Raw genomic sequence first — 12,185 nt, forward strand, 5'->3', positions numbered from 1 at the left:
GCCCCTCCTACCAATCTTGATGTGGCTTTTTTTCTTTCTTTTTTCCCTGTCCTGTGTTACAGAAGATCTGTTCTGTTAGTTTTCAGGTATTTTTCAGAGAGAACTGTTCTACAATTGTAACCTTCGTATGTCCATGGGAGGAGGTCAGCAGAGCTCTAGGTCTTATGATCTGCCTCTTCTCCTACAGCTGGAAGCCAGGAGGCTCTGCTGTGGAGCTGGGGGCTGGATAGTGGCAGGCTTCCCTCAGAGGAACCCTTTTATTGTATGAGCAGGGTGGCAGGCAGGGGAAGTAGCTGCTGGTCTTAGCTTGCCTCACCTGGCATGTAACTTCTGCCCAAAGAGCCGTGGCAACGGCCTTAGACACTCCTTTCTTCTACACGGCCTAAGGTAGAGCATCTCCCCTGTGAGTAGAGGTTGGGTAGATGAAAATAATCCTCTACTCTTAGCCGTACTTACCTGGAGTTTGGCCTCTGAAACACAGATCTTATGTAGGGGATAAATGCTTGGGGCCTGTCCCTTGAGGCTGTATCATATCAATTTTTAGAGACTTGAAGTGACTGTTGTTTTTCTAATTTCTACCAGTTATGGTTGTTTCACTGATGACTGATTCTGCTGAGCTCCTTTTGCTGCCATTCTGCATGTATAATTCTTTTATATTAGAATTTTATATAATTTATTCCCAGATAAATGTACAGGTGTTGTTCTTTCATGTTCTCAAACACAGCAAAAACCACATTCTTGCCTTGGGGGTAAATGGGTGTGGAGAGCAGAGTTAGTATTCACGTGTTTTCAAATAACACAAGTGCCTTCAGGGCACCAGATCCAGTAAGAGGACACCGTCTGACAAATACTGTAGCCTTCAGATAGGCCTCATTTACATACTTGCTGACAGGAAGCTTGGTGAAATTGTGCTTCTTTTTGTAAATTATTAGGAGAACTAATCTATACTTACAGTGAGGGTTTGTGTGTGGTCTAAAACCATCTAGCCATATCTCATCTAAAACTTAACATCTGACTTATCAAACATTTCACTAAATCCCTAGGTAATTCCATTTTAAAACACTGTTATTATTATTTTAATTTTTAACTTGACCATACCCAGCTGGATCATGATTAAATAAGTATCATCAATCATGAAATAATAATAGTAACAATGATAATAGCTAAACTACTACCCACAATTCTTTATCTATAATAACACAGCAATAAAGTCCCAGGAAAGATCACAGTTGAGAAAGACAGTGCCTTCAGTAACCCCATGTCTTTGCTAATTTCTCCCAAGACAAATTCTGACAGCAAAGATCTATTTCCCTAAAATGACCACAAGTATATAGCTTCACAGCAAGCTCCCCAATGCTTAGTAGTGCCCCACATATAACAGGCACTCATACATTTTCTGAACTTGTGAATAAATGAAAGGCTGTTGAATAAAACTGCTTCAATGCCAGAAAGAGAACAGAATTACATCTACATCTTAAAAATGTAAAGGAATTTCTTCTTGATATAACACAGACCAAAATGAAAAGAATAAATAGCAGACTTGAAAGATGTCTTCCTTTTGTGGAGCAAAAACCTGAGTGGGTAGTATATGAAAGAAAACTGCACAGATTCCACTCACACCCAAGCTGACTGAGAGAAGTACCAGTGAGGATACGTGGGGGTAATATCTACAATTCACCACTGCCTCCAAAACCAACTATAGCACAGGAGAAAGGGCAATGAGCAATGGTACAGAATATTCCTTGCTATTTCATAACAACTGGGTCCTTCAGGTACAACACACCACAGCCCTGACTCGCTCTCCATCTGAGCAACCATGCAGCCAAGGTTTGTGGGCTTCAGCTACCTGGAAAGAGTTCTGGTATGGCACTGGAACTTCTTTCTGCACTATCTCCCAATCCAGACTTGACTTTTGTCCAACTTTTCCAGCTTTAGGTTTTAGATTATTTTTATTGCTTCCTACTCTATGGTGAACACAGGAAAAAAAATTCTGTACATGACTGTATTTGGAAATATGCTCCATTTTCTTCTAGAGATGCATTCGAAAGTATGTAGGGGTGAAATGACATAATAATTGGGATTTACTTCGAAATACTTCAGCAAAGAAAAACCAACAAAGACTGATGAAGCATTATGTGGCAAAATCCTGCTAACTGTAGAATCTGGATGATGGGGAATTCTTATACTGGTCTCTCTACTACTGTGTAAGTTTGAAAATCTTCATCAAAAAGTGTTTTCTATGAGAGGAACAAGCCTCACCTGATTATCCATATCTTTGATGACCAATAGGACAGGGCTGTCTAGCGACGCTGACTTCCGATAGAGAGTTTTCAAACTGGTCCCATGCTCTAATGTGCTATATGCGAGTCTCCACGGATACCCCTGTACCCTCGCTGGAAGGCGTCGGGCCAGCTGCAAATCCAAAGATGGAGAGGTAAATATACAATTTGCCCACAAATCTGATAAGCTTGTAGCACAAAGCAAGTATCTGAGGTACTTGCTCAAAATCACACATGTTTTACTCTGACAAATATTTGTAAGTATAAACCAGGAAAGAGAAGGGGAAAACCACCGCTTGATGGTGCTGCCTTGGCATGGATGCCACCCAGAACATACATTCCCTCTCGGGAACTGGAAAGAGGGGTCACTAGGCAACTATGCATCTGAAGATACAGTGCCTAGCTTGATAGGAATTAGACACATGCTCTCCCTTTTACACTTCAACCTGACCTTCACCAAACAGTTCATGGTTCTCCAGTTGTTCTTTCTAAATGCTCATAAGCTCAGAGCTGCTACTGACAACTAACTGGATCCTCCCACAGAAGAATAAGAAAACACAGGTGTTTTATGCTAATGGTCAAATGCAGTCTGTGTTCATCTTGCTGTATCTTCACCTACATTAACATTTAGCTTAAACTTGGCTGCCATAAATACCAATAATGCATATCTCTCCAAAAATACCAACAAAGGGGGCTATGAAGTATGGAAGTCTTCAGAATGCTTAACATCAGTTGTAATATCAGCATGAACCCCATGTCTGTAAGTGCTTGGTCAAGTCTCTTGGCTTTCTTGGGCCTTCACAGACTCATTTGCAAATTGAGGGAGTCGAACTTGATTCTTTAAGGTCTCTGAAATTCAGGATTCTAACTTGACTAAGGGGAGAAATGCAAGAGATTCCTTATTTAAGTTCAAATACAGCACATTACAGTATTTCATAAAACTGAAGTAACAGACTTTCAGAAAATATAAAGTGAACAAAGGAAATCACAGAAAAAGGAAAATGACTCCTAGTGGTTGGTAGTTTTCGTAAAGCTAGTCAAGTGTATTTGCTATATAACTTTTATTGAGCCCAATAAGTTAAAACTATTGGAACTCTGTAATGATCACTAGGATAAATTCAGATCCTTTTTTAAGTGTTAGGAATATGCATTAGGACTGTGGTAGGACAATTTAAAAATTGTGTTGATGACAAGAATGGCTTTTCATTCAGACTTGGGAGATGGATACAGTTCCTGGCCAAGTGCCCAAACTCCCGAGAAGGTGACAGGGAGTGCTAATGTAACTTCTCAGAAGAGGACAAAGGACACCAAGGTTGGTTAGGCTGCTGGTGTTCTCCCTTTAAAACCTGGCTCTTCCTTCACCCACTGAAAAGAGCAAATAGAGTCAGGGATGGGAAATGCTTCTGTCAGGCCTGGAAGACCCCTGTCCCAAGTCCCCTGGGAGAGCGCACCTGCTCGATGTGCATGTTCTCCAGGAGTGCGCTATGCGGCTGCAGGACCGGCAGGGCCACCTCGTCATCGTCTTCATAGTAACTGCAGGTGCTCTTCCTGCGCTTTGCCTCCTCAACCGTGATGATCTGAAATGGAGAAGAGAAGCCCCCAAACTTGATGTATTTGCTTTTCCTTCGCCTGCTAAAAACAACCTCAGGTACACAACTGCCTGTAACAGGTGGAGTTTTAACAGTGGGACATAAATTGAACCAGGACTTTGGGAAAAGGGCTAATTTCAGCTACAATTTCTGAACAAATGCAGAATTTAACACAGTTCGGCGGAGACACTTAATACGTACAAATTAAAGTCACAGGTTTTCCACTTTTACTACTGCCACTGAGTGCTGAGTGTGAATTATTATGTGTAACTCCACAGGTGACTCATAACCTTGAAATGCCCTAAATTATTCTCTTTTAGCCTGCATCTAAATGTGAATTGTTAAAGGACTAATCAGCAATCATTCTGTAAGTCTTCTAGAAATAGGGAAATTGGGAGGATAAGGATAGTTTTTTAAATCAAGACTCCTAATGTTTTCTCTCAGGCTATGGCACAAAGCAACAAACCCTGATAGAAATAACAAATGGTAACATCCACCAGAAGCAACAATATAAAGAAACACAAAGCTTTAGGCTAAATTACAATTAGGCTACATTTTTTTATGTACAATTCAGAAACCATCAAAATAACCTTTCCTTCAAAACTGAGAAACATGATTTTGTACACATTTATTATTTCATTTTAACTATGCTTATGAACGAGCAAAGTCAATTTCAACTTAAAAATCTATTTTTTGTCCCTCCTAACGTCTGGATAAATCACTATATGATTTTGAAATTGAATGATACAGTGACTAATTCAAGCAAAATACCTGGGTACTAGTATCAGTGACTTTTGCATTATAGAGAAAAAGCATTTACGTTACATTTAGTGAAAGCTGCCAGATAACACACTCAATTTCCAACATGCACAGTGACAGATATAAAGTACCTGGTACCGTCTGAGCCAGATTTATAGGTAAGGAAATTAACTAATAAATTTTATTATCTTCTCATGCAGGCTCTCCCTAAAATCCTGTCAAAAAATCACAAACGCAGCATTTTAAATGTATTAAGTAAAGCACATGTTTTTAGTGAACTCTACATTTAACAGAGGTACAAATAGGGCTGTGGAATGAAAAAACTAAAATATGGATTTTTTTTTTTTTACTCCAAAGAGAAGAGACAAACCACATCATATCCATCTCCCAAACAAATAAAATACCTGCTTCAGTTGAAATGTCAGCACATCCTTTCTAATTAGAAGGCATTTTGAAACATACCGAGTGGCGGATCTCTGAGGAGCCACCGGCACCTTATTAGCTCTCCAGGACTTCAACATACCTTCACGAAAGGCTCTTGGTCCGGTCTGGCACAATAGAAAATCTGAATGTTCAAGGGCAACCTTCGGATTCTCATCCTGATGGGGGGAACTGTCTTCTTGCTCTCTAATGAGAAACGGCTTTTTCCTTGCTGCCAACCACTGTTGCTTACAGCCACGCTGAGCTACAACTGGTTTTGCTGTATCTAGTTTCCTGCATAATTGAGTTTCTGTTTCCCTTAGGAGAGGGTTCAACATTTCTACAGGAACACACCCAAATTAGGATTTAGAGCAAACACACACTTCCTGTCAGGCATAGCTGTGAGGCTGTAAAATGACACTTTCACCTTTGAAACGGTAGTTTCCTAACTGCAACAAAGCTCCATTGGTTTTGGGTTTGTTTGGTTTTTTTCCCTTTTTCTTATACTTTTCTTCCTAATTGTCCTCTGGCTAAGCTAGCTCTTCTAGCCCTGCCTTTTCAGAGTTTTTTTCAGTACCTTCTCTAAAGCTAAATTTCCTTTTCTTTTTATTTTTTTGGATTATTTATTTATTTACTCATTCATGAGAGACAGAGAGAGAGGGGCAGAGGGAGAAGCAGGCTCCCTGTGGAACAGGGAGCCCGATGTGGAACTCGATCCCAGGACCCTGGAATCATGACCTGAGCCGAAGGCAGATGCTTAACGGACCGAGCCACCCAGGCACCCCGCTAAATTTCCATTTTAAACTTTATGTATGTTGCCAGACATAGGTTTGAATCTCAAAGGAAGGATAAAAGGAGCCTTTACCCAAGGTAGGTTCATTATACTTAGAACAATGGCATTTCACTTCAGTACCACATCATATTTGTTAGATCTGAGGAACTTAGAATGGGAGAACATCTGGTTTATATGAGGCTGAGAAAAATGTCACTTTAGATTCAGTTTTTCAAAAGAGCTGGCAAAAGAACACTGACCTTCTTACCTTTTAGGATATTCATCTTAATGGCTAATAAGCATGATGAACCCTCCTCTACTTCCCAGATCAGATGGCACAAGGGGTTGGAAAAAATGTTGATTACCATTGGATCAATTTTCAATGATCTTTCTGTGACTCTTCCAGATCTAAAATGGCCTTTCCGTCTTGGGTACTGCTGAGGGGTCAGAGTGCTATTGCAGAGCCCATCCAGAGGGGCGGTTCTAAGGAGAACTCCGGCAGATACTTAGTGACCAGACCCGGGTCAGCTACAACTTATTTTCAATGCAAGAACCAGGACACACTCTGGGGCAGACTCAATTGGATTCTGTGCCAGTGAGACTGCATTCTTTCCTTAGTAGCCGACACTTCACAACAGCTAGCATTTACTGGCTGCCTCCTCTATGATGGCAAGTGCCAGTTACTTTGCCAGACTTGGGGACACAAAGCAGTCCCAGTCTCAAGTGGGTGAGGAGACAACAGAGGGACATTTATTATTTTTTTTTAGATCTATTTATTTTAGAGAATATGATTGGGAGGGACAGAGAGAGAGCGAGAAAGTCCCAAGCAGACTCAGTGCTTAGCTCGGGACTCAATCTCATAAACCCAAGATCATGACCTGAGCTAAAACCAAGAGTCTGATGCTTAACCAACTGTACCACCCAGGTATCCAAGAGACATTTATAAATAAATGAATGCCATTCCATGTAATACAAATGCTAATAGTAGCATCTCAAAGGCGAGTGGGGCTGCCCAGAGAGTTCGGAGATGGCTTATTCACAGAGGTGATGGGGCTTCCGTGTGAGAGCAGAGGTCGGGTGTGGGGAGATGCCCAGGTGGAGGGTACGGGAGGACAACTGAGCTGAGTTCTAGGTTCACTATGGCTTAAGAACAGAGAGCAAGAGAAGTTGAGATGAAGCTGGGGAGGGACAGAAGTGGAGAAAATAATAGTAATCCATTAAGAAGCTTAGAACTTACTCTAGAGGCCACTTTTTCTAAAACCCGGCTATTCCTCAAAATCATCTAGGAGCTTTTAAAAGCACAGATTCTGACATTCCTCTCCCAGACCTACTGAATTAACGTCTTTAGTGGTAGAGGTCTAGGATTCAGTTAAAAAAAAAAAAAATCACCAAGTGGTGGTTCTGATGATTGGCCAGTGGGTAATGATAGCTATAGGCAATGGGGAGCCACTGAGTGTTGTAAGCATGGGAGTATATGTTCACATGCGTTATTTAAGCAAGTAAAATAGCCAGAACATACATGAGAACTTTAAATACGATGAGGGAAACATCAGAAATCATTAAACACTGCTGGAAAAAACTATTAAAAGTATTACCTATCATGTATCAATAAATCAACTGCAGATTGAGTGGAGTTTAAACTGATACAACAGGGCCACCCATACCTAAAAACACTACAGGGAAAAGAACACAAACAAAAAACATAAGTAAAATTAGAAGACAAATAGCCACCTAGAAAAAAAATCTGTCAAAAATACAGGAGGGGCAGCTGGGTGGCTTAGTCGGTTAAGCGTCCAACTCTTGAGTTTGGCTTAGGTCATGATCTCAGGGTCTTGAGATGGAGCTCCGTGTCAGGCTCCACGCTCAGCACAGAGCCTGCTTGTCCCTCTCCCTCCCCCTACTTGTTCTCTCTCCCTCTCTCTCTCAAATAAATAAATGAATAAAATCTTTTTAAAAATACAGGAGACAAGGGGCGCCTGGGTGGCACAGCGGTTAAGCGTCTGCCTTCGGCTCAGGGCGTGATCCCGGCGTTACGGGATCGAGCCCCACATCAGGCTCCTCCACTGTGAGCCTGCTTCTTCCTCTCCCACTCCCCCTGCTTGTGTTCCCTCTCTCGCTGGCTGTCTCTATCTCTGTCAAATAAATAAATAAAATCTTTAAAAAATAAAAAAAAATACAGGAGACAAAAAATTAATATCTTTCATCATAAAGAACACAGTGTGATGAAATTATTAAGATTCCTTTAGAAAAATGGGGAAAGGAAATGAGTGGGAATCACGAAGAAAAAACACAAATAGCATATGTTTACATACGTACATATATTTTTTTCATTTATTCTATCCTCAACCAAGGAAATAAAAATTAAAATATACTGTTTCTCAGCTTCCAAATTAGCAAAGTTTTTTGAAAAGGAATAATAGTAGTAATACTTTCTGCTGGCATAAACACAAGAAGAGGGATATTCCTTACATTGCTGGCAAGTTAAGTTGTCATATATAAAAAACAGGAGCCTTAAAAAGTTAATACCCTTATATCAACTAATGTCACTTCTAGGAAGCTAAGAGAATAGTAAGAGTTGCAGATCGTCTCATCCTTGTGAAAAACCTGAACCAACAAAATGATTCCTAAAAGGAAATGTTAAATAAATTATAACTGAGATTTTAAGTATTCTGCAACCATTAAAATGAGGCTTAAAAATCTTTAAGATGATCCAATTCTCACAAGATGTTAGGTGAGAAAAGCCAGATACAAACCTATACATAAAGCATGAATGCATTTTACAAAAATAAAAGCATGACTCCCTACCCCCCACCCCCTAGATAACATCCTAAAATAAAAGAGAAAAAAAGGAATTGAATAAAATACACAGAAGTGTTAAGTGTGGTCACATATTATTTTTAAATGTTCTGCACCGTACTTTTCTGTAGTTTCCAAATTTCCTACAATAAGCAGGTGTTCCTTATATAAAATTAGGAAATAAAGCTTATTTAGAGAGACTATGTATGGGAGAACGGCCTGGAGGTGCCCTTGGGAGTCCAAGTGAAGGGTGCAGACAGGCTGACTGGGGCAGGTTTGGAGGAGGGAAGTAGAGGTCCCTACACCATGTAGAACCACAATCAATAAGACTGACTAGAGCAGATGAAGGAAAAGAACCTAGGATGATACCTAGGTTTCTAGCTCGGGACACCACTAATTAAAATGGGAATATGTGAGAAGAAGCAAGTCTGGGGGCAAGAGCAGTTGTATTGCACACACTGAGGATCAGACACCTGCTAGCTTCTGGGGGAGTGGAGGTGCCCCTTTCCCACCCATAAAGGAGGAGCAGTGCCCTTACGGTGGCTTGGCTTTAGGGTAATGCTCTTGTGCAGAGCTTGCTCCTGCATGGGAGGGATCGTGGCCAGCATTCTCCTACTCATCGCACTTTTGGACTCTCTGCCATATGGCAAGAAAACAGAGATAAGGTGGCCTGACCAGTCCAGCCACCCGTCTCTCCAGTTATCAGCACAAGCACAAGGAGCTTGGAATAGGCCAACTAATTTCTTCCTCCTTCTCTATCCCTTCTTTTTTCCTTCCTCTTCCACTGCAGATCTAGAGAGTATTCTCTAGAGGAATGTGCCCTCTCTTTCATTCTCCTCAGTGGCTGAATCTGAAAAAGCGTGGGGCTGACTGCCCAGGAGCACACCAGATTCATCGAGCAGACCTTTCTCTCCCTGCATAGCTCTGTACCTTCTCTTCCTCTGGCGCTGGGAAGTGGGGCCTCTCCTCCCACTGGGATTGTCAAGAGCTGAGATTCAAGGATGGGATTAGTGGAGGGAGGCAGAATAGCCCTTAAAGAGGGCTGCTTTGGCTTAAGATACTCAGGGCTCATCAGGCAAGGATTAAGTCCCCAGTGCAATCTAAACCTTCTGTCTGGGACTCCATATTGGAGCAAGAGACCACAGTCTCAGTAAGAAAAGGTACATTTCCTGGCTTTGCTTCATCTATGCACATATCTTATGGGGGCCTCTTGAGGAGAGCTGATGAGGTGAGGACAGGACTTGATATTCCTGGGTTCCTTGGCCAGAATACCTGTATCACCCCACCTCTGCCTCATGGACACTTCCAGCAGTGCCTGTGGGGCAGCTATGAGCCCTAGCATAGCAGCTGGGGGAAAAAGGTATGTGGTGGGGGCAGGTGGGGGGCTTAGCAGCACAAGCCACAAAAGTTGATGAGCTCATCCAAGGAAGATGTAACAGATGAGAAGGGGGCCAAGGGCAAACTCCTAGGGAACAGCATGAGAAAAGGAACCAGCGAAGTCGACTCAGAAAGACTGGCCAGAGACAGGAGCAAAAACCAGAAAAAAAAAAACCCAGAAATGGTAGAAAAACCCAAGGGAGTTTGAAGAACCTGACAGGCTTAAGTACCTTCAAACAGTAGTTTCAAACAAGAAGCTCTGTGAACTGTGGGGAGCCAGGTAAACAAGTACATTGCTGGGCAGTACACGAGAGAGCTACGGACGATGAGCCGTGGGAGCACAGGAGGGGGAACGGACTGAGAGCGCCACAGCAGTGACCAATGAGCGGGTCCCTGAAGGACAGCAGGAGTTTGCCACAGAAAGCCGTTGTGCGTGCCCGCCGCACATTCAGGCCATGAGGGAGTGACAAGAAAGGAAGGGTGAGTCCAAGCACACATACAGAAGGACTCGGCATTCCAGAAAGGATCAGACCTAAGGGGCAGGCTTATTACCCTTGCTCGTCACAAACTGGCAAGGTTCCAGCCTTGGAAGGATCCCACTGCCCACTTGAATCTAAAACCAGGCTGGGAGTGCTAGAGAAAATCACCCCTCACTGAAACCTGGGGCTACCAGAAAAGTCCAGTGGCCCTCAAAACCAGACAGCCACCTCACGACAGTCTTAATCAGCATTTTTCCTAGTCTCCATAACTGCTCTTTCGTACCTTCTCCATATTCCTCTAACTCCTCCTTCGCTTCAGGAGATGCCCCTCCTTCCACTGCAAAGAAACCATTAGATGAAAAATGCCTCAATTCACCACCTTACTAAAGCTGCATTTTATCCGCACACATTCTATTCTTTTCTACTACCCACCCACCTAAGACCAACCCCATCCCTACCCCCACATTCCCTGCCGGTTCTCAGAGATCTGCTCTCCTGATCATTTCCTTCCTCATGCCCTTATCTTCTGTACCTTCTACTCGGCGTTCCTGCTGACCTCATCCAAAAGGTTAAAGTCTCTCTCATGAGAGGGAAAACATTCTCCACCTCACTTCTTCCAGCTCACCATCTCACTTCTACTCTCCAGAACCAAATTTGTGTTGTTTGCCCACCTATTAGTTCCACTTACTTATTTCCCACTCATTCCTTGAATCACTGGAATCTAAATTTTGAACTTGGCCCTTTAATGAAATGCTTTTGTCAAAGTCAGCAACTACCACCTCGGTTTTAAATCCAGAAAACATACCTCAGTTCTTATCTTCTGACTCCTCTGCAACGTAAGTCATTCCAACCATTACCACCCTCTTGAAACATTCTCTTCCCTTGGCTTCTAAGACACGACTCTCGTTGTGTTCTACCTCCTTGCCTGGCTGTTCCTTTTCAGTTACCTTTGTGGTCTCTACTGCCTTTGGCCCGTTTAATGCAGGTATCCTTAAGGGTTCTGTTCTAAGCTCCATTCCCTTCCCACTGTACGTACTCTCCTATGACGACCTCATCTACACTCATAACTTCAACTTTCCTAATGATTTCCAAAAGTGTATCTTGAGATCCTTCTCCTAAGTTTTATCCTCAGCTGTCTCTTGGACATTCTGCAGACACCTCAAATTCAGATTAAAAGCAGAATGCAGAGCTTTTTCTACTAAATCTAATACGCTTGCTATGCTCCTCTCTCAGTGAAGGGCAGGTACCACTACCCCTCCAATTCCCACTCTCAAAACCAAGAGATCAATCTCGACATCTTCCTTACTTTCCACATATAATAATTACTCACAAAATCCTGTATATTCCACCTTCTAATTATCTTTCAAAAGCACTCAATTTTCTCCACCCCCACAGCCACTCTCTCAGCAACCATTATCTCTCAACACCAATGACCAAAAGAGCCTCCTAATGGGTCTTCGAGACTCAAGTGTTGTCCACCTCCAATCTTTGAACATCTGCCAGCAAGCAAGAGCTCTCCGAGATGCACATGTGTGTATACTTCTCCAGAATCAAAACAGCTCAGTGCCTTCCCACTGCCTTTAGGAAGAGACACATGGCTCACAGGTCCTTTGTGATGTACCCTTGCTGCCTTTCCCTGCTTCGTTTCTTGCCCCGCTTCAGCTTTGCACCCTATGGTCTGGCCACACTGAACTTCTGTTAGTTCATCAAATGC

At 42.5% G+C, this 12,185-nt stretch overlaps 1 protein-coding gene across 8 annotated transcripts in view; it reads right to left on the reverse strand.

The window, feature by feature from the left end:
- Positions 1 to 12,185, reverse strand: part of NCOA7 (nuclear receptor coactivator 7) — a 154,858-nt gene that overhangs the window by 6,148 nt on the left and 136,525 nt on the right. For 7 of the 8 annotated variants that reach the window (XM_026504750.4, XM_057311069.1, XM_057311067.1 and 4 more), the window contains 2 exons: positions 3,731 to 3,856; positions 2,260 to 2,412 (listed from right to left, as the gene is read on the reverse strand). In XM_026504750.4, coding sequence (XP_026360535.1) covers positions 2,260 to 2,412; positions 3,731 to 3,856 — 279 coding nt within the window. Of the gene's footprint in view, positions 1 to 2,259; positions 2,413 to 3,730; positions 3,857 to 5,150; positions 5,305 to 12,185 lie in introns of those variants that run through there. The other variant, XM_026504754.4, reaches the window with a different exon arrangement.

The sequence above is a fragment of the Ursus arctos genome, unplaced genomic scaffold, assembly GCF_023065955.2.
Source record: "Ursus arctos isolate Adak ecotype North America unplaced genomic scaffold, UrsArc2.0 scaffold_13, whole genome shotgun sequence".
Lineage (NCBI taxonomy): Eukaryota > Metazoa > Chordata > Mammalia > Carnivora > Ursidae > Ursus > Ursus arctos.